The following is a 25,674-nucleotide window of genomic DNA, read 5'->3' as shown; positions in this document are numbered from 1 at the left end:
TTTTTATTTATTTTTGTTTTATAAAAAACACATAACATCTCTGCCACTACTTCCATCATCATCTCACGACATTTAAACTGTTATTAATTTTTCTCATAGAATATTTATTTCAGTGTCATAGATTTAAATTCATACTTACTGTACAAAAACGAAAAAGAAGACAAAACAGACACAAATTCAAATGCATATATAGAAAAAGAGATTTTGATAAACGGTAATGCCTCCCCATCTTTTCAATACAAAAAGATCATATTTCTGAACTTTTCTTTGATTGTACAATAGGTTTTACAGCAAAAGATAGATTGAAAACATCATCCAATGAGCAATTTGATACTTCTTTCTCTAAGTTTTAATGTTACAAATTTTCAGAAAAAAATTGTCTCATGGTTGTGGAGATAAAATGAACTGGAGGCGTCAAAGAGGGCAAAATCAGTGAATGCATGGGTTTATGGACACAATTTATGTGAGACTTTTAACATTTTTATCAATTTAAACTCGTTTTGAAAAAAATCAAAATACAACATATACAAAAAATCAAAAATTTTATTATTTGATTAATGTAATTTGATAAATTAATGGTTTACAATAGAAATACTATATAATATAACATTTCATAGTGTTAATGATGAAAGTTTCAATGACATGAAAGTTTGGAGTCTTAACGATGTTATTTGGCTGCACCATAATTCAACTAAGAAGCAGTGCACAATTATGATTATAAAGTAGATAAAAATATGCTAAATTTTACTTTTTTCAGTTTATAAACAATAAATTAATATATTAATGTATAATAATATTTCAAAACTAATTGAAAAATTAATGAAATATTTAAATATAATTTTAAAAATTAAGATCTTGTTAAAATATTTTTCAAACAGACTTGTTAGAATTTTTAAATTAATATATTTATATTTAAAATAAAAAAATATAAAATAATATTATGATTAAAGTAGTCCAACAATTCTATATGAAGAAACATAAACATGATCAGGATTCCAACCGTTTCTGCATTTTCTTTTCATCATCTTGTATTTATTTCTACATCATCCTTATTTTGGCTTATATAACCCGTTGCTTTTCCTACACAAGAAAGAAACTCACCAAACTGTTCAAATGAATATAAAATTTGTAAGACCGCAAAGATGTGATTTTTAAAGCTTTCCTGAACTTAAACTTAACGAAGAACAAGGACAACACAATCAGCAAAGGAAATTGACAAAAGTAGAATTTTAGTGTCTCCTTTCTATGTCTCGTGGTGACATTGATTTTTTTTTCATTTAATTTAAGTAAAGAAATTGTTATTTTTAATGAGAGAATATTTGGCGCTCGTGTAATTTTCATCTAAATATAGCGGTATTATTGATTTTTCTTCTCACTCATAATTTTTTTCATAATAACATTAATAAAATGCTATTAATGTTTACCAAACTTTTTTTTTGGTTTTTCCCCTGTTCTAAAACGCGTTCTGTGCGCCCGCTTAATCGCCGGAAAGACGTGACTCGCTGACCAACCGAGGCGAATTAGACTTATTCGGGCAATTAATCGGCCAGAAGTAAAAAGTCGACTGTTTTGTAGTTTTGAAACTAAAAATTGCATGCTATGCTATAGATTTGATATACTAGGGTGATAACTCATTAGATTATGACCAACAATAATGAAATCGCCCATTTTTTTTTCTTCAGAAAACGGCTGTTGAGTTGCAGAACGAAGGTAGAAGATAGGGACAGTTTTGTCATTTTGCATTCATTAAACCTAAAATTAAAAATAGTCCAAAATGCACTACAACTCATTCGAACCCATGACCCTAAGGCAAACTATCACGACTATGAACACTCGGCCACATTGATTCTCTACATACTCTTCACATAAGCTACTTATTATACATATATGTATTTAAAAAATATAAAATAAACTTAAAACTAGACCCCGCGTAATTTCCGCTTAATCGCCGATTTTACGTTAGGCGCTAGGCCCAACCCCAACGTACGTATAACGTCTAGCGAGTTTTAGAACAGGGGGTTTTTCATAGCACTTACGAAAACTGCTATCATATTCTGCTATTAATACCAGTTTTTCTTGTAGTGATTCTAATGTTAGTTGTGTTTTCCCAGTTTTAATCTCTAGAGATTGTAGGAGTATATGTCTAGAGTTACGGTTAAGGCGGAGGTGATAATATTAAGAAAAGGAAGACAAGCTTCGTCGTTTGTCAGATGGCTGTGGGAACTGGGAAGTCGCGCAGAGAGGCGTTTCGGGCGGAGCAGAAAATTTCTGGAATGCATGCTCTTTTTCTGAAGCGTGGAAAGCTTTCTTTGTCAAACATACACGTGTAATCTCATGCAACGTGTGTATTTCTGTACTCTTTTATTATTTGTGGGTTAATGAAATGAAAAACTCGACAAAAAATAGTTTTAAATACTCCCTCCGTTTTATTTTATTTGTCATTCTAAGATTATGCACACATATTAATAAAACATATGATTTTGTATATTCCCAAAATAAAAACACAATTACCTATACATTTAACCATATTTCAACCAATAGAAAAATGAACTAGAGAATCTTATTAATAAATTTTGCATTGAAATCCTAAAATGACACTTATTTTGAAACGAAAATTTTGCTCCAAAACGACACTTAAATCAAAACGGAGGGAGTACAAGTTACATTCTTAAGGCAACGTCAATTCATTATGGATAATTAAAATGCACCTGATTTTTTATAAAACGTTTTTCTAAGATCATATCCAATGTATTTTGCTATTTTCACTTCTAAAAAGAGGAATTCTATAATAAAAACGAGATATGCTCCAATGTATTTTTCTAAAATAGCAATTTCTTTTTTGTAGAATAAAAAATAGAAAATACTATTTCTTTTTCTATAAATAAAAAAATAGAAATATCTATTATAGAGAAATAAATAGAGGTGAATTAGAATAATTTTACCTTTAAATGTTACTCCCTCTGTTTCAAAATAGATGAAGTTTTAGGATTGTGCACGATTATTAAGAAACTTGTTTTTTAATCTAAAAAGTATAATTAAAATATAAATTAAAAATTGTTTAACCAATCACAAAATAGATTACATTTTATCATTAGTTACATAGTTTTGATAAAGTTAAAAAGTACATTGATATACTAAAACATCAACTATTTTGAAACATCAAAAATTCCCTAAAATATCATCTATTTAGAAACTGAGGGAATATTATAAATGAAAATAGCAATAGATTGGAAATGCTCTGATACTCAATTGAGCTAAAGACAGCTTAGAGATGACAGACGAGAAGTTTTACTATCGATGATTATTCATGTGCCCCCTGATTTTTTTAAAATATAAATGTGGCTTAAATCCAATGTGCAAACTTCAACGCACTTTAAACACGACTCTGTCACTTCTACGTGGTTCACGTTCCCAAGGGTTTATTATTAGACCGTTTGATAAACACCTAATAATGTTAATGCAAATATGATCACAAGAAGGATTTGGGTAGTCCAGCCGCATCTGCCTCTGGCGGTGTCCTTTTAAAAAAAACTATAAATATTCTTCTTGGTTAGTTTACAAAAAAAAAAAAAAAATTCTTCTTTGTTCTCAATTATTATAAGACATGAGTAATTGGGTACTGTGTTCGTCCTACACGAGGTTAACTCAAAAATACAAAGAAAACAATGGGGAACAAGTTGTTGTTGCTTCTGCTTCTTTCTCTTGTGCATGCTTATTCAGGAGAATCTACAGTCAGATATCTTCCTGGTTTCCAAGGCCCTCTTCCTTTCGAGCTTGAAACTGGGTTCTGTTCTTCATCACCTCAACTAGTCTTATAAAATAATGAATGAATCTTATGTTCTGATTTTTTTGACGTATGTCATTCAGGTACATTGGTGTTGGTGAGGCAGATGAAGAACAATTTTTCTACTACTTTATCAAATCTGAGAGAAACCCAAAAGAAGACCCTCTTCTTATCTGGTTAGCCGGAGGACCTGGCTGCTCTTCTATCTCTGGCCTTGTTCTTGAAAATGGTAATATATGTACAGAATATTCTCTCCATGTAAATCTTGATGACTTGGTTTTCAATTTGAGAAAAATGCAGGACCTCTGGCTTTCAGTATTGAGTCTGACAGTGGAAACACCCCATCATTGGTCTCTACTACATATTCATGGACTAAGGTTAACACACTATACATTCATATGACAGAAAACTCTTTGGTCATCTTCAAAGTTTTTGGATGATTGCTTCCTTTGCTATCAGGTGGCGAATATAATCTATTTGGATCAGCCAGTTGGCACTGGCTTCTCTTACTCAAAAAACCGACTTGCTAAAATACAAAGTGACACAAGATCAGCTAAGCGGGTCCATGAGTTTGTTCGTAATGTAAAAGAAAAACTCAAACTGTTTCAAGTGTTTTTTTTAATGTCTTTGTGCATAGACATTTTTTTGTGGTTTGGTTATTGTTGTTGTTGATTCTTGTGCAGTGGCTAGCCAAGCATCCTGAGTATTTCTCCAATCCTTTCTATGTCACCGGGAATTCTTATTCCGGTAAAACGGTTCCAGCTGTTGTTCAAGAAATCTCAATTGGTAATTTTTTTCATATTATTCAATAAAACATTTACCATTTCAATTTTTTTAATTTTTTAACGTTCTAAACCTTTGTCTTACAAACTGTTAATGTCCGTCTATTTTCGATCTTTGCTTATCTATCATAGTATTTTGTACTCTTGGAATATGACTGATTCGAAAAATAGAGAAGAAAATCTTATTCCGTCCGAATTCTTCCATATATATTGAGAAAGATGGTTATTCTTCAGGTGTTAGACACCATCTTCATTAATTGAGAACAGTCCGTCGCGAAAACTACATTAAAGAACTGTAGGGTCTTTATACATTACATCGCCCAGATCAAGGCTTCACACTCTACATAGAGGAAAGAAGCTACGTCGAAGATTCATTGCTCCCATCATAACTTCCGTTGAAAATCCTTTAGAACCACCCTTGCCCAGTATATGTATCTTTCTCTTTCCATGATCCATCAATAAAACAAATTCTGGTATGATCCGAATAATTCCAAGCTGAATTTTGTTGTAATTGTCCATGGTGCCCGACTACCAATGTTTGTGCTTCTTCCCATAGTGTGCTCTCCACTTCGGTTATACGAAGTATTTTCTGTGCATTCCCATTCCTATTTGAGTAAACCTTATTATTCCTATTCTTCCAAATATAGCACATAATCTATGGGAAGTAATTAAAATCCCCTTCTTTTGGAAATCTCCAAAAAATAATCTATATTGGTATACACCGATGAGGCTGGAAATATTCCAGGAGGCGATGGGACCCTGGACAAAGCCCATGTTTGAAGAGTTGGTGGATATTTAAAAAGTACATGATTAGTAGATTCCTCCTCTGCCCCAAAAATACTACAACTTGTGCCGCAATCGATCCCACGGGTCTTTAGATTTTTGGAGACTGGTAGCATAGTCGATAATACTTGCCATAAAAATGTCTCTATTTCAGAGAGCACTTGATTTTCCAAGAAAAGGCCAATAACAATTTAATATTTGTTCCGAAGAGGGTCGGTTTGATAGCCATGTCTGCTTACAACGATTCCGTTCGAAAACCTGATTTTACCGAATATATGCCTGATTCCGTGAAGCTCCACCCATAAGAGGCAGACCTCTGACACCTGCTACCGCCAATCCTCTAATAATTTTAACATCATCATGATGTATGTATGCATTAAGCAAATCTACATTCCAGGTATGATGAACCGGATTGATAAGATGTTCCACCAGTAGCGACAAATTAAGAAATTGAGTAAGATTTTTTGGTTTTGCTGACCTCAGGCGAGGAGCGGGGATCCAAGGATTAACCATACAAAGATGGACTGCCCTGTTCTCACTCTTTTGATTAGCCTTTTAATAACCAAGGATCAATCTGAACAAATATTTCTCCACCCATAAAAAGATGAATAAGATCTCTGATCCTCCAAGAGATCAGTATTTTGAAAATAAAAACCTTTGAGACAAACAATTTAATTTGTCTATTAACCGCCATGATGAAATATTGAAGATTTCTAAAACTCAGTCCTCCCTTGTTATGTGTACAAATCTTATCCCACGAAAACCAATGGATACTTTTTTGTTCCCAGAGGCCACAGCCACCCCACAAAAATCAGATTAGTTATCAAAATTTAAAATATGATATGCTATTTTCAAATTTATGTCTTAAGTTTTATTTAGCTGTTAGGATGAAATCTCTCAACCAATACATTTTCCTTCATTTTGACTATTTATTATCTAAAACAACACTGTAGACGGAATGTTACACGTTTTGTAAATTAAGGATTTAAAATATTGAAAAATTAATTGAGAGATTTCTTCCGATTCACTAAAAGTTCTCACTTTTATCTCAGGAAATGGTCTAGGCTGTAAACCTCAAATAAACCTTCAGGTACATCATAGGGCTTATGCTTGCATCTTACATTATATGTGTATACCTTGTCGAGAGCATCAAGAACTGAGAGTCTTCTACACTTGTTACACCCTCTCTATAGGGTTACGTGCTGGGAAATCCTGTAACAGAAGAAGATCGCGATAAGAACTGGCGCATTCCATATGCTCATGGAATGGGTTTGATCTCTAATGAAATCTACGAGGTACAGACTTACAGTTACATTGATGTTTTCTTCCCTACATCATAACGAAGCAGCCGAGTTGAGAAGCTAACTCAATATTCTTATTTGCAGTCGCTAAGGAGAAGCTGCAGAGAAAATTATGTTAAAGTGGATCCTCTTAACACTGAATGCATGAATCTCCTTGAAGAGTTTGACAAGGTAAACGCACACTGCACACATACTCTGAAATATTACACATATAAAAGGAAGATCACAAACTTTCAGGCTTTGTATTTATATGCAGTGTGTTAATGGATTAGATATGGCATATATTCTAGGACCACAGTACAAAAACCCGTCTAACCCCTATGACACCAGCCCGGATGGGCATCGCTTGACTGTGCAGTCATTCCGCTGGGCCAATGAGGAGAGTGTGCGCAGAGCCCTTCATGTGGAGAAGGTTGTATATGCTATTGATGATTGATGACAAAGTATTAATATAAGATGGTTTAGTAATAATAGAAAGGCTTTTTGATTGATGGTTATAAAACCGTGAGAATTTGCAGGGGAGTATAGGAGAATGGTCTCGATGTCCTCGGAAAATGCCTTACAAATCAGACATTAACAGCAGTGTACCATACCATAAGAACAACAGCATCCAAGGATTTCGATCTCTCATCTTCAGGTCGTCCACAACAACACTTCTTTATTCATATGTTAAGGCTTTATGAGGGTTTTGACAAAAGCTTTTTAATCTTCGCATGATGTTTCTGGTGAACAGTGGTGATCACGACATGATTGTCCCTTTCTTTGCTACTCAAGACTGGATAAGATCGCTCAACTATTCAATTGTTGATGATTGGAGGCCATGGATGGTTCACAATCAAGTTGCTGGGTATTAGGCTTCTTTTTGTCATTTTCATCACATAAAACACATGTTAAACAAACAATCTTTTCTTTTCGGTTGCAGATACACAAGGACTTATGCCAATAAGATGACATTTGCCACTGTTAAAGCAAGTCTACATTTTTCTTATTACATAAATGAAAACATTTATACTTGAGAGAGCGAGTTTCTCAGTGTTTGTGCGTTTGGTCTTATAGGGCGGTGAGCACTCGATAGCGCATAAACAAGAGGAGGACTCGGTTATGTTCAAGAGATGGATTAGTGGCCAACCTCTGTAACAGCTTATCAGCGATTTGATAACAAGATTAAAAAAACTGCAAAATCTTTATATGATGTCTACGTAATTTATTGTAAGTGAGCCCAATGTTATGGGGCGAATTGTATTAGTCAGCGAACATTCAAAAGACTTTGGCAGTACTTGATTTGTGGAGTTCAGCAACTAGGTAAATGGATTCTAGATGAGCTGGTTGATCTTAATAAGAACATGGACGGATTTAAGATTCAGAAGACAATAAACATTTAAGGTTACAATCTTAATTAGCTTTTAAAAATAAACAAATTGGGGACCAAGTAATCTATATATACACGTACAAAATGGTCTTTTAAAATTTGAGAATCAATATAAATGTTTCATCTGGCTATGTCCAAAACCAGATTTAGAAGAAAAAAAACTTACCACGAATAAGTCTGTACAGTATTCGTTTGGACGAGCTCATAAAATCTCACAAACATGATTATAGAGGACTTGTTCAGTTCCCTCTCTTGAATACTTTGAAGGCAATTTCTTGTATGATTCGGCCAAACACTAAATGATAATATTTGGGGTTAATTATTCCTACTTCTTTTTTACATGATTAAATAACGTTCAAGATGCTTAACAAATCAAGATGCATGCATTTTTTAATGTTTGGCCGAATTAAGAAGCAAAACTGAGAATCTTCGAGAAGCGTCTTCTCCTTTCTTCCCTTCGACATTTTGTCTTTTTGCATAGTAATTCTGTGTTTCAATAAACATCAAAATGTGATTCAACCACAACTTATAGAGAAGCCTAAGGACGAAAGATTAGAAAGTGGACTTACTTGAAATAAAAATTGTCAAACATGAAAGAGTTTTGTGTCAGCGAAATCTGAAACTGATAAAGAGCTAGCTATGACAAGAGAGCAGTCATCGAGTGAAACATTGTATTAGAAAAAGAAATAAGTAATAAGTTTAATAGACCTAGTAAGGAAACAACTTATCAGTAGTGGTATTAGTTGATGAAAAGAATTTGCCAATCACTTGCTGTGGAAGAAAATTTCGAATAAGAGATGGAAATCACAACCAAATACGGAAAGCAGAGAAAGGAATCTAAGATATTTGTTGATTTATCTGCACAATGATTGTACTAAGATTTCACGGCATGATTAAGATTAAGATTTACCTTGAAATGTTTTTGGGTTTCTCAATGGGCACGAAAGATTGTGGTACTTGCTGAACTATGCAATTTATCAGCAGTATCGTTCAAATCCAAAAAGTTATTAAAGCAAACAATATTTCAAAAAGAGAAAAATAAACCATTAATGGCTAATGGGAACCAGCCGTTACAAATGATCATATACATCGTCATTTACACTAATATCTTTTCAGTCACTACCATTCTCTTCTTATTTATGTCGTTGGTCACATCATAAACATTGTTGTTCAATTTGTATATCCCCAAAGACACCAACGAGAAAAAAAGAAACAGTTATGACACCAGAGGTCGTGGTACTAGCTGAGCTATGTAATTTCTGGCCAGCATCAGTCAAATACTTCTTCCACATAACTTTAAACCATAAACTATTTTAGGCCCTGAAAAAAAACAATCATCAAAAAAGGAATCAAGTAACAAATCTAACAAGAAACAACTTACCACCATTCATTGGTGAAAAGAATCTGCAGTGATAGCCAATAACTCGATGTACAAGAGAACTCCAAATCAGAGATGGAAACCACAGAAAATAAGGAAAGGAAACTTCGCTTTTATCTGCCCAGTGACCCTAAGAATCAGCGGCATTATGGGTTTAAAATCTCTGTCTTCAGAATGTTCTCAATATAAATGAAGAAACCAAAAATAAAATCACTAATTTATTTATTTGTTGTTCACATGTTATTAGAATGTTTCTGATGTTTTATTTTTAATTTATTTTAAATTTATAAGTTAATTTTATTATTCACATTAGATATTTAAATATTTATTAATTTTAGTTTTGTTATATATCTAATTTCTAAGTACAGTTTGATATATATATATATTGAAATAATTAAACTATTGACCCATATTTTCTTGCATTGATTTATGTTAATGTAATGGTTTATGATATAATTATGTTAATATATTTGTTTAAATAGTTTATATTTTATAATATATTAAATGTATATTCGAATAACCAATAAAACTATACTCGTAAAAATATTAATAATAACATGCTCCATCATCTATCATATATATATAACCTTTACGTGGGTCGTGTCGATGAGTAAGAGAAAGGTTTGTGTCTTGACGATGATCAAAGTCGACGGTGGAGATTTTATAGGTGCTTTTGTCTTTCTCTAGCTAAGCTTTGTGGGTTTTGGAACCAATAGAAGACGTTCATGCTCTCGATCTTACCGTAGAACTCAGCTCAATCCAAAGAAATCTTACGAATCTGACTATGGACACCAAATCAATTGGAAAAGTGTACCTTCTCGCTAGTATGATTTGTATTGAATTGTGGTGTACTGGTTTCTATAGATTTTCAGAATGAGAAGCTCCACTAAATCCTTACTGAGAGGAAGCAGACCAGAATGGTGGACAGCAAAATACCACGTTCAAGTAGTTGCAACATCAGTTCAATGATAGGTAAAGATATATACTCTTCACTCGAGCACTGAATAGCAGCATTACTGAACACTTGTTTGACAATCTCCTCTTTGTCTGCATTTGAAACCAAGTTTTGATATTTGACAATACATGCCGTTTGAAGTCCTCTTTTACTGATATCACTTAATAACTACCATTCTTCGGTTTTTTTTGTATACAAGAATCTACTCTTAACACTAGCATTTACATCCTCGTTATAAATAATTTGTTGTTGTTTTTTCGCTTGTCATCTTAAATCGAGTTTGCATCCGACTTATGGCAAAGCTATCAGCACCAGTACAAAGTTACACACCAGTTAAACATAAACCTTGATAAAAACAAAAGCAAAATCAGAGCAAAACAAATATGATATGTTTAACCTAATTGTCATGTCACTATCAAAACATTCCACCAAGCTATAGAATGATTCGTTAAATACATCAGAGAGAGAGAGAGAAAACGACACATAGGTATTTTCAGGTAAAATACAACACATTTTTTATACAACAGTCAATCTTGCTTGAGACTATTCCGGGAAGGAGTCTTGAGAGTCAACCCAAGATCTTTGCACAACTCTTCATCTGGCTGCAAGCTTCCAGGGATTGCACCAAAAGCTGTTCTTGAAGTTTCAAACCCAGACGCCAAGAAATGTATGTACGCAGACATGTCCTCCAAGTTTTTCCCAACACTAATAGAAGATGAAGCAAACAGACTTCTTTTTGACAAGTTCGAATCAGCTCTTGCTAACCGGTTAAGATCTGAGGCGCTTACAAACCGCTGTGTAGCAGCTTCCCATGATAGTTCATGCCTCTGTTGCTCTGTTAGTTGTGATGGTTGTTCCCCAAGTGCCTTGAGTGTGGCTCTAACGAAACCTTTCCCATCGTCATAGACTCTGCAGTTGGGAAACTGTTTGAAGAACTCGTTTGATGTGTGATCTGCGCATACCACTATTTTTCCCATCGCCAAGGCTTCTGCAGTTGTTGTGCAGACCACGTCTGTTGTGCTGGGGTTGAGAAACACTTTATAGCTGAAACAGAAGACATAATAATCACTATAAACAGAACCCAATAGACTGCAAAGATAATGCTTCGATTCTATGTTACAAGCATGATGTATAGCCGAGGTAATGAAACTAGAGACGTACTTGTGAAATAAAGGGTCGGCGTGATCACGTCCTGGGTAAACATTAACCGTCAAGTCCAGTTTTCGAGCTGCTTCTTTGATCTCTTCAGAGTCCTCTCCACTACCGTATAAATCAACCTCTAACCCAGCAAGTTCCTTTTGGTGTTTCTTAAGTAGTTTAAGAAGCTCCTTGTACCCTTTGCTCCAGACCATCTTACCAATGTAGTACGCCCCTTTAGTGAAGGCCTGCTCCTGGAGCTTCTGCTGTTCTAGTTTTTTCAAACCAATTTCTAGAAACTTGGGGTTGACACCGTGAACGTTGCAGATTATAGAGTTAGGGTATTCTTGAGTCGCATCCGATAATCTAATCACCTGTATCAGTAACATAATTAGCACAAGTCCTGATTCACATCAAAATGTTTCTACTAGTAGGTGTAAAGAAAGATTTTACCTTGTGGCAGTAAATGCCAACGACCCAACTGTTTAAGTACTTGAGGAGAAAAGCTTTGAGACGGCCTTGTTTCTCTCTCTTAACGTATGCCAAGTAGTTAGTGTGGACGATCCCTATGACGAAGTTGAACTTGGTTTTCCATTTTTTGCCATGATGAAACCATGTGAGATGCTCAGGCTCCTCAAGGACAGCAATGTCTGCCTCATCATCAGGGATGGCATCCGATATGTCCCCTACAGGAAGAATACTTCTTTTGTCTGTAGCAAACTGCAATAAGATAATATTTGAATTGAAAAGGACAGTTGGAAGCGAAAGTAAAGAGAGATAATTGTTACCCAAAAAAAAAAAAAAAGTAAAGAGAGATTTTGTTATTAATGATTAACGAGAAAGGATAGTCATACCTTTGCTGGATAGAAACGTATCTCAAAGCCTAACGGGAATGAGACTCTGTCCTCAAGCCAACGACGAACATAAGATTCATGGTGGGAAGGGGAAGTAAAAGTGATGTTATTGGGGTAGACAAGGAGCTGGTGGTTGAGAGTGAGCCAAGGAATGACCAAAGTGACACGTCTTTGACCGTCTTTGGCAAGGTAGGCAGCACGGAAGAGAGGATTTACAGCAGTTCCCGTCATCCACGGAAGACTAGCTGTTGTAAATATTGCAATGTGCTGTTTCTGCTGCTGCTGTTTCATTATCAACCAATGTATCCTGTAAACGAATTAAATATTAAAACTATTACTTAGATATATATATATCCTAATTCCAAAAATCAAACGAGATACACAGCTATGAAGATACGTGATTACATCATTGGATCTAAGCTAAGGATGATTCTTTTAATTTAATCTGGTACTTTCCGACTACAAATATTACTTACTTCCTGTGAATTTCAAATTTAAGTTAACCCGTGCGAGTAATTAACATCAAACATCAACAAAGTTTATCTCGAAATTGAATCGAACCGAAGCCATTCCATACCTGGAGAATTCCAATCGAGAAGAGAATCTTTGGTTTGATCAAAGCAAGCGCAAGCACGTTTTAGGAAAAGCTGGTTCGCGTCGAGCTTGGGGGGTCGGGGAAGAGCAAGGGCGAACGTAAGAGGAGAGAAATAAATTATATATTTAATTAGGGTTTGCGTGACAAAAGGAGAATATTCCGCGGAGCTTTATTCGTCTCTTCGTTGGTTTCCTCAGGTCATTCTTTAAAACTTAAATCAATTCCAGGCTGGTCGCTGAATTGTCCAATCTCTTTCTCCTTTCTCTCTAACATTCCATTCCTCTTTTCCGCCAACGTCAAGGGAGAAAGAAAGAAGAATAAGGAATCAACCAACATGCTTGCGTGTTCCAAAATACGTGCCGTTTTCTTAGCGTTTATGTTTCTGCACCCTTCAAGTCAAAACCGGCGGGCTTGTTGTGTTTTATGGGCTTGGCCCAATTGTTCACGGCTAATTTACTCGCTCCGTTTCTTTCCTACTCTATTTACAAATTTATTTTCCATCCCATCACGAAACTCCGAACCAGGAAAAAAATTGAACCAGAACCGTTTCAGTCTACCCAAATCAAATTCGACTTTATCAAACCGAAATTCGAAAAGCAGAGCAACAGATTCAAAGGAATGTTATTGTCCCAAAAAATGTATAGTGTTATATAATCTTTTCAGACATAATCTTAAGAAATTGGAAAAAATATCGGAAAAAGGACAAGGTACAGGTGACCTAGAGCTAACCCTGTTTCTTGTTCTCTGTCTTTTTAAACATTTGCCATCATGGCTTTTGTAGCATCACATACTGAGAAAAGAAGAAACAATGTTGTTGATCGCAAATAATACAAGGAGGAACTTGTTATGTTTTGTATTTCTGGCTTTTATTATGAGAGCTGAGAGTGTTCAAAGAGCCACTACTGTCTACTTCTCGTGCACGAGAGGGCTGTAAATTGGGAACCACATGTTCCTTGTGATGTAATCCACTGTCTCCTCCTGTTGTTTCAAAAACAAAAGATGCAATTAGATTCAGCCTTCTACTAGTACCTTACTTATCATGCTTAATACAAAGCTCATTTAATTATGATACCTTGGACATGTGACTGAGATCTCTGGGACCAACATCCCCATGTCCTTCTACAATGTCATCAGATACCGCAGCTCTTAGAACAGCCGCCCCTACCTCAGCTGTTATGTGTCGGATGCTGCATTTTTTTTTTGTTAAAAACCAATTCACTTAATACAGCCGTTTAAAGATGTTAATCAACGGATGTCAATGAAAGGGAATAATACTTGTTGATTGAAGGGTAAAGGATGCCTTTTTGAACTTCTTCGTCAGTCATGTAGGACGCAAGGCTGCGTTATAATTTTGAAAAAAATATTATTAATCGTCAGCCTTCACCTACTATATCATACGATGGAAGAGAACCAAATGCAATCTTCTTACCATTCAGCAGCAGCTAGCAGCATCCCATCAGTTACAATACGTGCACCAGACAGAAGAGTCCCTAACCCTATCCTGTAAACCATAATAAGCACATTTGAATGAGCTCAGCTCAACCTATGGATTAAAATGTGATTCATTGAAACAGTTATCAAGAAGGAAAACGAACCCGGGGAATAGGTACATGTTGTTGGCCTGATTCACATGCCCAACATTACCACTCTCTGCAAGTTTAAAGAATTATATGAATATTTTATATCGGATTTTAAACAATTAGAGTTACAAAATCCATAAATGAATCTCTCTCACTATAACATTACCAAGTTGAACGTTTTCAAATGGGCTTCCGCTTCCAAAGACTATGTTTTCTCCGGCGTGCTTAAATGCATCAGCAGCGGTGCACTCGGCTGTCACAAACAGAAAAGGTGTTCAAATTAGATCTTCTTTCAAGGAGTATGTTACATCATTTTGGAAAGACAAAAACACAAACCATTCAAGGTTGGATTCGACATAGCAAAAATGGCGGGCTTGCATGAATCAGATTCTCGCATTGCCTTGAGAACCTTTTGCACAATTCAAACCAGTAAACCATACAAGTCAGCAAAACTGTTAATTAATATACTTGTTGAAATTAGGTTCACCCACTTCTTCATTGAAGATGCCACCCACTCCAGATAAACCAAGAAGAACATGTGGCCTCACTGTCTTCACCTGAACAAAAATTTGTAAACAAGGAACACATGACAATATTATAATGTCTCAAACTTTCAAGGACAGCTGAAGAGAAAGAAGATGAAGTCAAAAAATTGGCCAAGTCAAGAATAAAATAAGGCTTAAGCTTTACCACTTCAACGATACTTGCTCCCTCACGTATCTCAGCTGGATTTTTGGCAAAAGGTACAACTGCTGGGTCAAGTTTTGACCTCTCCGTGGTGACAAGACCCTGAACCCACAATCAGTCGTTTTCATTACATCATTCAAGATCTTACGAGGCAATCAAATAAAAAAACAATATGCTGACCAAAACAAAACTAGTATGGCAAATGGATAACTTTTAAAAAATGTTTTTGACTCCTTCTAGGTAAGCTCTTAGTAGATAGCTTAAAACAACATCCAAAAGCAAGCTCTTAAAAAGATAGTATTGACAGTTTCAAAGTCAATTCCACACGTGGAACTACACAAGCTAATTTATATAGTATCAAACTGATGACGTCACCGTTGAGTATGGGATAACAGAGACTTACATCTTTATCTATCAAGTAGAAGTTTTTCGTTGCTTCAGCGAAGCTGATGCCTGCCATTCTCGCAACCGCCTGTACTGCCGTCTTAGTTACACCGAGCCCGGCACTATGAGGAAAAGAAGATATATTACAATACGAAGATGAGATGAAAGTTACTGCAGAAATATACAGCACAATAATAGTAAAAGACTGGATAATCCAAGTACCTTCCAGCTCCCACCACAACAATCTTTTGGTTCACAAAGTCAGACAAAGGCCGACCTTGGGCTCTTACAGTTCCCAATAGTCCAGCGAGAGCAACACCAGCAGTTCCCTGAGAGATCATAGGCCAACCTTGTTATTAAAGTAAAATAAAAAAAGAGTAGCTACAAAAGTAAGAGCAGCTGATGAGAACATTACCTGGACATCGTCATTGAACATGCAAAACTTCTTCCTATATCTTTCCAAAGTTTCAAAAGCCCATTTCGCTTGGAAATCTTCGAACTATTTTATGATGATAATAACAACCATTTTAGTTATCCTCACCACCACCAAAAGGTAATACCTGAACTAAGATAGAAACTAAGATATATATATATATATATATATATATATATATATATATAAATACCTGAACGACAGCCTTAGGCCAACGTGTGAATGCAGCTTCCATAAATTCATCAACAATCTCAAGGTACTCCTCTCCTTCCAACCTAGGTTGTCTGAGTCCTAAATCTGTAGATACATGAACATGAAGTATCAAATGAAACACATCCATAGAAGTGCATCATATATAGACTAATAAAAAGTAGCTTACAGAGAGGGTTCTGTAGGAGCTTTTGATTATTCGTGCCCACATCCAACATAATTGGCAAAACCTGAAGATGAACAATAAGGAAAATGAAACCTGTGTATTGTAAAGAAAAAAAACACACAAAACAGATGATGTAGAGATGGGACATACTCTCTGTGGATTGATTCCTGCTGCAGCGACATACATGTCAAGCTTACCAATAGGAATCCCAATACCCTGAACTCCAAGGTCTCCTAAGCCAAGGATACGGCTACCATCAGTGATGACAATCATATCAACCTGATGAGCAGGCCAGTTATAGATCATAGACATCATCTCTCCCTTGTCTTTGGCACTGAAGTACATTCCTCGGGGCCTTCTATACAAACCCGAATAGTTCTGACAAACCAGTCCAACCGTGGGTGTGTATATGATTGGGGCGAAATCTTTGATATTATCAATAAGGACCTACAGAGAACAAGAGTCTCAGGGATGATGTCAGGATAGTTAAAAAGAAAGAAAACGTTGTAACTCACTCGGTAGTACAAAGTCTCGTTACGGTCATGCAACCTATTGAGAATCCTCCACTTTGCTAATGACACAACGTTGTCTGGCTGACCTTGCGTGTTCCTCTCTAGCGACCGAAAGGACTCAACTGCCAATTGTATTCATAGGGACCAAGTCTCAGAAAACGAGAATAAGGATGGATCCAAAGGTATTAGATCATGAGACTTACTGAAACGGGCGTATTGCTGCTCAAAGGATATAACACGAGGAGGGAGCAAGCCTCTTAGCCCCAATCTATCTCTCTCAGTCAATGGAAAACCAGTGTCCTGCAAGCAAACATGAACGCAGCAAAAATGAGAAAGACAAATCTAAAAATCACAGAGATTTCAAAGTGTTGTTATAAACTCACTTCCCTAAAGTTTCAACAATCAGGCAATCAAATTGAGGGAATAGATCAGAGGAAAAGACAAGAGAGAAACCTTGTTGAACCATGGATCGTGGAGGATATCCGCACCACGCTTGTGAACGATGCAAGGACCAGGAATCGCCGTTGACAAGCACCGCCGAGATCCGTGAGTTCTTGCCGCAGCCGCAGCCTTGGAGAAGGCAGCAATGTTCCTCCACATCATTCTCACTCTCGAGATCCGATCAACTCAAAACCTCACAGACACCGAATTCGAAAACCGGAATTCGATGGTATGACAAGTTGAACCGTAAGATTAGTAAAAAGTTTTAACTATACACAAAGATTTAGCTTTGATCCCTTCTTATACCTCTTCCACTGTGGAAAGAATATAAGAGAGAGAGAGAGCTGTCTGAGGAGGAGGGAAGATGTCTGAGAACCTGCCCGAGGATTAGTAAGAGCGAAAGGGGTCAGCCAAATTAATAACGCATTTATTTCTTTTGTTTACTTTCTTTTGTCCCTCTTTTTAATTTCTCAAAAAGGAGCATTAAAAAAGAAATTAGTGTAAAGTCAAAAAAGGGAACTTAATATTTAAAGTTGCCCGAAGGAGGATTGGGCAAGAAGGGTATAAACGGAAACACGGTTCTGCATTATTTTCCTCACAATGCCGATTAGAGGTGAAAAGACTTTGACTAACTCACCGTCAGATCACTGACACGTGTTTCTGTGTCATCGTATTTCCGCTTTTACCCATGCGTGTACCTCTGGTAACAAAATATTACGTCTCCCTAAATAAAAAAAAAAATCAAAGAAGAAAAGAAAAAAAAGAAAAAAAAGGAAAGAATAAATCGAGCATTTTAAGAGAGAACCATCCATTAAAACAATATTCGCTGCGGCGGCTTGAGACCGCCAGCTTTTAACTCTAACCACTGCTTCTCTTACTTTCTTTTTCTACCGTTCTTGTCTTAGAATCGAATAACTCCTACATTATTTTGGTAGATCTATAAAGGTAACTGACAGGTTAGTCCCTCGACATTTTCCACATACATATCAGAAGCTCACCAACCAAAAACACGATTTTGAAGATTTTAAATTCGTGTATAACTAGCAGGAAAAACATGTGCACTCTCTCTGATATATTTTACATATTTACAGAAAGTTATTGTTTTTTTGTCCAAACAAAAAGAAAAGAGTTAGTATATTATTTAAATTTCCCATTTTCCAGATAGAAATGTATTGTGTGCCGTCAAATTTTTATAGCCTTAAATCAATTTGCCACAGAACATAAGAATAAAGACCATCCACAGACACCATCAAAATGCAAATTCTAGCTATTCGGCAATCTGGTATAATCATCAATCCAGTCGCATACCTTTTTAATGCAGATTCTTAAAGCATTATTCCGAAAATCGGTTAAAGGTAAAATCGCATAATAATGTTTCAAAAAGAAAAAGAAAAAACTTGGATGGATTCTACCTTAGATAAAACCTGACCCTGATCAAATTGGGTTTCTGAAAAAGACATGAAATGTCTTAATTTGGAAAGATTTCATTTGGTCTAACAACATGGCAAGGCAAAGACAGATTATTATGGTCACAAATACTGTGAAAAATCTAGAAGGGGTTTTGTCATGCTCACATTGTCGTCTGCAAAATAAGAAGAGACCAAGCCAAAGAGAGTTGTCTCAACAGCAAGTAAAACAAGATTTAATGCTCTTTTTCGTAATCGTCCTTGGTTCCAAAGTTCTTGCACCAAATCTGTGAAGGAATTGGACGTACGGGCATGTGCGGCCTTTGCTGTAATAAAAAAAAAACAAGTTTTGTTTTGGTCATGATCATCAAAACAAGAAAGTGGAAACTACGGAATAGCATGGATATATATATACAAGTGCTAGATCCTTGTAACAATTGACTTGAATCAAGAATCAGGCTTCCAAAAAATAAAAAGCCATCGATCAAAACAACAAGTATTCTTTTAAGTCGTAATCATCAAAACAAGAAAGTGAAAACTATGGAGTAGCATGGGCATATATACAAGTGCTAGATCATTGTAACAATTGACTTGAATCAAGAATCAAGCTTCCAAAAAATAAATAGCCATCGATCATTTGCAGCCAAACCACTCTTTCAGACTATGCAAAACTTAAGTTGCAAGAGTTTAAGAAGATTAAATTTCAAAGACGAGCTACAGCAAGAGAAAGAAACCAATAAAATCTCCAAACATAAACATATAACTTAAAGTAGCATGGCAATGAGGCACAAGGTCACAAGCAAACATGACAAATAGGTTACCATTTTGCAGATAATTCTACAATAGATAACAAACGGAACTAGGCAGGAGATAAAGGTTATTAATTTTACTTGCAATTGCAAGTTGCAACACACTATAATGATCTTGTGAAATAGATAAACGCAAAGCTATCTGCTACAATAGATTCGATTCTCACACGTACTGTATAAGATGATGAGAAAACATCCAAACTTGCATGTATTGAATCTCTACTAATAAGCTACAGAAGTTTATCGATCAGTATACATGTTCCCAAAATCATGCTAGACCATACCATTAAACAATCCAACGAAGATATTAATACACGGACAAAGAATAAACCTCGAGCTCGGCAGACTTCATGGCAATGGGGATGCAGACAAGGAAAACGCCAAGCATTGCAAAGGCGGTGTTGCGACGCCAGTGCTTGGGCCTACAGTAAGGCCCACCAGACATGCTCCATACTTTGGCTCTGAAATCGCCGCCTTCTCCTCCTCCTCCTCCAGCTCCTCCCATTTCTTCTTAGATTCGATCCGGTGAATCAGTCCACTAAAATACAGATTCCTTTTTTTTCCTAATTCGATAAAGAAGATGACCAGATCCATTAGTAAAATCAAAGCAAAACCCTAAACTATATCCCGCTAAAAGCAAACTACAAACGAAAATGATGACAGATTCTTCGAATTGAGTATTCTATTAACATGATTCCGGAGTACTTTTAACCAGAGATCGATACTTACCTTAGCGATATCGGAAGGATCGCAAACAAAGAAGAAGATGAGACTAGAGGGTGAATGAAATTGAGTTTTGGCCTTTGTCTGCAATTGATCTGACTACTCAGGGTGTTTTACGTCTTTAGACACCACAAATGACTGTCTGTTGCCCCCTTACCTCGAATCCTATTGTGTTCTTTCTACAGCGTCCCAATGGGTAATATTGTCTTTTCACTACCCGTGAAAGTAGTATTTAAAACAGCAGGATGTTTACATCTATATCATTGGAACGGATAGCAGCAAACCTATTGGATCTTCGAAACGCCACGATGTTAATTTAGGAACGGAGTGTATATCAAGGTTCTTGTATCAAACTTCCGAGAGGTTTCGCCTGAAAGAGATGGCTTGCGACGGAGCAGATAAAAGCCGGCGATTTTTCGTGGCGGTTCACGTCGGTGCCGGATACCACGCGACGGCTAACGAGAAAGCTCTTAGATCCGTCATTAGACGTGCTTGCCTAGCCGCCTCGACTATTCTTCGCCAGGTCCTACTCCACTTGTCTTTTACACAGTCTCGATTGATGTGTGATTGACTGAATGATAGCATACCTTGACTGATGTGTGATCTTTGTTTGAATTTAGGATTCTGGTGGGTGCATAGATGCTGTTTCAGCCGCCATTGAAGTCCTCGAGGTACTTGTACTTCTTGATCATATAGCAGAAATAACTCTGTTGATGTCTGCAATAGCTGCTTCTTGATTTTAATAGCGATGTAAAATTAGGATGATCCGAGCACAAATGCTGGTAGAGGCTCTAATCTGACAGAAGATGGTCATGTGGAATGTGATGCTAGTCTTATGGATGGTGATTCTGGTGTCTTTGGTGCCGTTGGAGCTGTTCCAGGTACTTAACATAACTCTTGTTAACTTGTGTATCAAAGTTACAGTATTTTGGAATATGTAACTGTAGGTCAGGTGTCAGAAATGCCATCAAGATTGCTACTTCATTAGTGAAGGAGCAGATGAGTGGCTCAAGCCTATTAGGCCGTATACCTCCTATGTAAAGAATCACCACCCTTCTTTGTTCTGTCAACCCACCTTTGTGAATCCGTTTCTCTCAAGCATTGAACTTTCTAATCAGGATGTTAGTTGGTGAAGGAGCTAGACGTTGGGCCAAATCCAAACATGTTATTTTGCCTGAAACTCTCACAGAAGCTGATCAGGTTTAGGTTTCCACATTCTCTTTGCTTTACTCTAAATCACCTCACCTGGTTGTTTTATTCCTTGAGAATTATCTTTTAAGTATTCGTATGTTGCAACAGTGGCTGGTTACAGATAGAGCAAGAAACCAATGGAGAAAGTTCAAGAGTATGCTATCAGCGGTAGAGGCAAAGAATAACCTTTCTTCTGAACAACGACAAAGGGAATCTGAGAAGAATGGAATATGTGAGGAAAGACCTTCACCGTGCGCAGAAGTAGATGAGGATAAGATCATGGATACTGTTGGCGTTATTTGTGTTGACAGTGAAGGACGCATTGCTTGTGGATCCTCAAGTGGTGGCATTGCAATGAAGGTAATAACTATCAATTCCTAGTTGTCTTCAGAAGAATTAAAAATTGATTATCATGTATTTGCATTTCAGATTAGTGGGCGTGTAGGTGTAGCAGCAACTTATGGTTCTGGTTGTTGGGCATCCTCTAAAGGACTATTTGGAGCTCCTTGTCTAGTTGGTTGTTGTGTGTCTGGAGCTGGAGAGTATCTTATGAGAGGATTTGCAGCTAAGGAATGTTGTACTTCATTATCACTGTATTATATTTCCCTAAAACCCTTCTTAATAATGGTCATGCTCTTTTTTTGGTGTGGCTTTGAACTTCTGTATCAGAGCTAAGAAGGGTTTTGTTATGCTTTTAGTTCACAGGCTGGTCCAGCATCTGCCGCCATGAAGGTTTTACGTTCTGTAATGCAACAAGAGGGCTCCAAGAGTGGAGTTGCTGACAAAACTGCTGGAATTCTAGTGGTTCAAGCGGATGCTTCTGCAGCTGTAAGCCCAAGAATTAGAAGAACCTTCTCAGTTTTTTCCCATTATTTTGATTGTTAATCTTAACTTTTGCTTGTTCTGATTCCACTCAAGGTCCCTGGAGGTAGGCCGGAGCTAAATGCTGTCGAGATAGCAGCTGCATACTCGTCACTGTCGTTTGGCATAGGATACTATGGAAACTCGATTACGAAGCCAAAGGTTTGCATTTCTTTTTTGGTACCAGCAAAAACATGTCATGGTTAATTGCGGAGTTTGAAATCTAAGTTTCGGACAATTGGTTATGTTGTTTCCTTGAATAGATTTCAATTCTCAGGAAGAAGAGAGGGGAAAATGAAGGGAGAATAAATCATTTTGAAGCCGGGATTGACCTCCGTTCAAGCTGTTGCTGATATAATTTATGCTCTCGGGAATCTGATTATGTAGGAAAACTGAACAATGTGGAGGAAAGTTAGTTTAAGAATTTGTAACATGGGGACAGCACCCTTTCAGTATGTTGACATCCACCCAAAAAAATTATAAATCTTTTGGAAAATTATGTATGTCAAAGACAAGACACACGAAAGCAAGAAGGCGTCTGGTTTTGGAGGCAGTGATGCTTGTTAAATCCCAAAGGCAATTTTCTTCCATTTAGAAAAAAAAATGTTTGGCTTCATACACCGAAAAAGACATTTTATTTCAGATAGCAAACTATTGTATCCGGAGAAAAAGCCTTGCTAATTCAAAAAAAAAAAAAACAAAAGCCAAAGCCATCATCAATCTTCCTACAAGGTCACTCGAAGTTGTGAATTCTCTTGGCCGATATCAAGGTATTGGACAGAAGCATAGCTATGGTCATTGGCCCAACACCACCAGGAACAGGTGTGATGGCTGATGCAATTTTGCAAGCCTCCTCGTAACATACGTCTCCAACCAAACGATAACCACGTGGAGCATTTGGATCCTGCGAGTTTACATCATACGAACGTCAAGCACTTCATTTTGTTTTAATCCATTACTAATTGTTCACTTACATCAACCGGATTGATCCCAACATCAATGATGACTGCGCCAGGTTTAATCCAGCTTCCTCTAACCATGTTTGGTCGCCCAACTGCTGCAATAATGATATCAGCTTCTCGTGTGATTTCTTCAGGGTTCTTGGTTCTTGAGTGGATAATGGAAACAGTTGCATCCTCCCTCTACACCATTTACCAAAAAAATGCGACAATTAATTATCAAATGTCCCAAATGAAAACAAATGCCACTACTATTAATTACCTGCAGTAAGAGAGCAGCTGGCATACCGACAATGTTACTCCTTCCAATAACAACGGCTCTTTTCCCTTTGATCTCAACGTTGTATCTATGCAACAGCTCGATGCATCCCTTAGGAGTACACGGAACGAACAAGGGTTCTCTACCACGCATGGCGAGTCGTCCAATATTTAGCGGGTGGAATCCATCAACATCCTTCTCTATACTAACCGCATTCAAAATGTTCTGCTCATCCATATGCTGCAGCACATAATATACAAAAACATTCAAAACTCTGCTGTAAAACAAAGATACGAAAAGGAAGTTATACCGATGGTAGAGGTAACTGAACAAGTATCCCGTGGATAGATGGATCATCGTTGAAGCAGGAGATGGATTTCAACACCTGTTCTTCAGAGCAATCTTCGGCTAGCTTAACTTCTAACGACTTGATTCCAACGGATTCGCAAGCTTTCTTCTTGTTCCTCACATAAGTCGCCGAATCTTTCCTGTCCCCGACCAGAATCACAGCTAACCCAGGAACCACGCCGATAGATTCCTTCATCCTCGATACTTCGACTGTGACCTCATCTCTAATAGTCTTTGCCACGGCCTTTCCATCAACTGTTGGATCAAAATCAAAATCTTATGGTTTTTGGTTACAGATTCAAAATTCATTTTTTCTCAGACAAGAAATACCTAAAGTGGGAGAGGAAGAGCAGCGAATGGAGAGAGAGCAGGCACGGGCGGACGACGCAGTGCTCCGTAGGGGGAGTTGGCCGACGCACTGACGGAAGAGAATAGCGCTTCTGCGGCTGTTTACGTGCAGGAGACTTGAAGACATGGAGGAGCAATCGGTGAACATCATTGAAGCCATTTTATTACCGGCCAGAGAGAATACTTGTCTGCTCGTCGTGGCTCCCGAACTTAGCTTTAGGGCTTTAGAGGTGAGGACAAGATTTGGGGGTTTTACCTAGTGAGAGAGCACTATTTTGTTGAATTCAGATTTTTATTTTTCATGGCCGGCCGTAACAATAAATATCTAGGGTTGCTAAAGCCACCTCGTCGAATTTTATATACACACAAAAATCAGAAATTCACTTTACTAACCAAAATTCTCTTCTCTCTCCTACTTTCTCTTCCTATCTCTTTCTACTCTCTCTCCCAAAATCTAATTTTCCTTTTTTTAGGTTATTAAGCAAAAAAACCCAAAATTAATTCTCAAGTTTTATTTTTAAGTTGAAAAAAATAACTTGAGACGACTTTCACCGACAATAAAAAGATTTCCACCGAAAGTTAAGAAAACTTCCATGTAGATCTTTTAAAAAAATTTAAATTTCTAACACAATTTGGTCAACCGCAAAACTAACATGTTTATCCTAGAAAATTTACAAGTAAGTATTCTTTATTATTTTCGAGATTTTTTGTTAAAAAAAAGAAAAGTTGGAAGAATTCTAGAAAAGTCATATTTAAAAACAAAAATAGAGTCAATTGTAAAACTAACCTCTACATTGACAAGAAGACTATTTTATAAGTCTTCTCATTATAGTTTTGTGTTTGACTTTGAGTTTTGTATCATTTCTGCAAAAACCTCATTATAATTAAATTTATCCTATATTTAGTTTATTATTCTAATAACTAATATTATATCCAATTTTTCTAATTCTTAATGGAAATAATGATCCAAATAAAAATTATTACAATATTAAAGTTCAGATTAAAGGAAAATAACCATTGAAAATATTTCGTGATATATGAATTATATACTTATGTTAAATATTTTATAAATATTTAATATTAAAAATTCCTATTCCTCAACTAAAATAAATTAATTTATATTTGTAACAAGCATCAAAATCACAGATGAATTTAGGGAAAATCGCATAAAAACAATGAAAGTTCCACATTCAAGCTTTTTATGTGATTTTCCCGATGAATTTATGATAATAATTAATATATCTATAAAATCATAAAAGTTATAAGAAGATATAATTTAAAACGACAATAGTAAATATTATATAAACGACAAAACAAAAATTAATTAAAAATATTAGCAAATATATAAAAGCATGAAAAATATAAAATATAAAAATAACACTAAAATTTTGACAAATAGCAAAATAAAATATAAAAATA

General features: G+C 36.3%; 6 protein-coding genes across 6 annotated transcripts; 2 read left to right on the top strand and 4 right to left on the bottom strand.

The window, feature by feature from the left end:
* Positions 1 to 3,658: 3,658 nt before the first annotated feature.
* On the top strand, positions 3,659 to 7,973 carry LOC108826472 (serine carboxypeptidase-like 15). Its single transcript, XM_018599849.2, has 13 exons — positions 3,659 to 3,784; positions 3,868 to 4,013; positions 4,085 to 4,161; positions 4,244 to 4,366; positions 4,468 to 4,570; positions 6,402 to 6,439; positions 6,543 to 6,644; positions 6,735 to 6,821; positions 6,907 to 7,062; positions 7,169 to 7,287; positions 7,384 to 7,497; positions 7,573 to 7,618; positions 7,707 to 7,973. The coding sequence occupies exons 1-13, from the start codon at positions 3,666 to 3,668 to the stop codon at positions 7,785 to 7,787; spliced, it is 1,311 nt and encodes a 436-aa protein (XP_018455351.1). The 5' UTR covers positions 3,659 to 3,665; the 3' UTR covers positions 7,788 to 7,973.
* A 2,706-nt stretch (positions 7,974 to 10,679) lies between these two features.
* LOC108823832 (digalactosyldiacylglycerol synthase 2, chloroplastic) lies at positions 10,680 to 13,281 on the bottom strand. Its single transcript, XM_018597114.2, has 5 exons — positions 12,921 to 13,281; positions 12,344 to 12,650; positions 11,943 to 12,209; positions 11,514 to 11,863; positions 10,680 to 11,396 (listed from the first exon to the last, which is right to left on the bottom strand). The coding sequence occupies exons 2-5, from the start codon at positions 12,632 to 12,634 to the stop codon at positions 10,880 to 10,882; spliced, it is 1,425 nt and encodes a 474-aa protein (XP_018452616.1). The 5' UTR covers positions 12,635 to 12,650; positions 12,921 to 13,281; the 3' UTR covers positions 10,680 to 10,879.
* Positions 13,282 to 13,545: 264 nt separating this feature from the next.
* On the bottom strand, positions 13,546 to 17,727 carry LOC108828697 (NAD-dependent malic enzyme 2, mitochondrial). Its single transcript, XM_018602456.2, has 18 exons — positions 17,364 to 17,727; positions 17,114 to 17,210; positions 16,914 to 17,032; positions 16,549 to 16,845; positions 16,402 to 16,462; positions 16,216 to 16,319; positions 16,005 to 16,088; positions 15,812 to 15,918; positions 15,609 to 15,711; positions 15,209 to 15,307; positions 15,010 to 15,075; positions 14,855 to 14,927; positions 14,685 to 14,771; positions 14,534 to 14,588; positions 14,368 to 14,439; positions 14,214 to 14,276; positions 14,011 to 14,125; positions 13,546 to 13,916 (listed from the first exon to the last, which is right to left on the bottom strand). The coding sequence occupies exons 1-18, from the start codon at positions 17,511 to 17,513 to the stop codon at positions 13,845 to 13,847; spliced, it is 1,824 nt and encodes a 607-aa protein (XP_018457958.2). The 5' UTR covers positions 17,514 to 17,727; the 3' UTR covers positions 13,546 to 13,844.
* Positions 17,728 to 18,795: 1,068 nt separating this feature from the next.
* Positions 18,796 to 20,445, bottom strand: LOC108828346 (uncharacterized). Its single transcript, XM_018602002.2, has 3 exons — positions 20,296 to 20,445; positions 19,898 to 20,129; positions 18,796 to 19,083 (listed from the first exon to the last, which is right to left on the bottom strand). The coding sequence occupies exons 2-3, from the start codon at positions 20,069 to 20,071 to the stop codon at positions 18,994 to 18,996; spliced, it is 264 nt and encodes an 87-aa protein (XP_018457504.1). The 5' UTR covers positions 20,072 to 20,129; positions 20,296 to 20,445; the 3' UTR covers positions 18,796 to 18,993.
* LOC108828341 (putative threonine aspartase) lies at positions 20,424 to 23,044 on the top strand. Its single transcript, XM_018601996.2, has 11 exons — positions 20,424 to 20,429; positions 20,534 to 20,812; positions 20,910 to 20,960; positions 21,050 to 21,170; positions 21,242 to 21,326; positions 21,408 to 21,489; positions 21,589 to 21,840; positions 21,910 to 22,073; positions 22,179 to 22,308; positions 22,399 to 22,503; positions 22,605 to 23,044. The coding sequence occupies exons 1-11, from the start codon at positions 20,424 to 20,426 to the stop codon at positions 22,692 to 22,694; spliced, it is 1,365 nt and encodes a 454-aa protein (XP_018457498.2). The 3' UTR covers positions 22,695 to 23,044.
* LOC108828342 (bifunctional protein FolD 4, chloroplastic-like) lies at positions 22,958 to 24,581 on the bottom strand. Its single transcript, XM_018601998.2, has 5 exons — positions 24,238 to 24,581; positions 23,870 to 24,162; positions 23,563 to 23,799; positions 23,316 to 23,483; positions 22,958 to 23,245 (listed from the first exon to the last, which is right to left on the bottom strand). Exons 1-5 carry the CDS (start codon positions 24,413 to 24,415, stop codon positions 23,075 to 23,077), a joined length of 1,047 nt encoding a protein of 348 aa, XP_018457500.1. The 5' UTR covers positions 24,416 to 24,581; the 3' UTR covers positions 22,958 to 23,074.
* Between the last annotated feature and the right edge of the window lie 1,093 nt (positions 24,582 to 25,674).

Source organism: Raphanus sativus, chromosome 9 (assembly GCF_000801105.2).
Source record: "Raphanus sativus cultivar WK10039 chromosome 9, ASM80110v3, whole genome shotgun sequence".
Lineage (NCBI taxonomy): Eukaryota > Viridiplantae > Streptophyta > Magnoliopsida > Brassicales > Brassicaceae > Raphanus > Raphanus sativus.
Note: the sequence above shows the minus strand (reverse complement) of the source record. Positions and strands in the feature narration are given on the sequence as shown.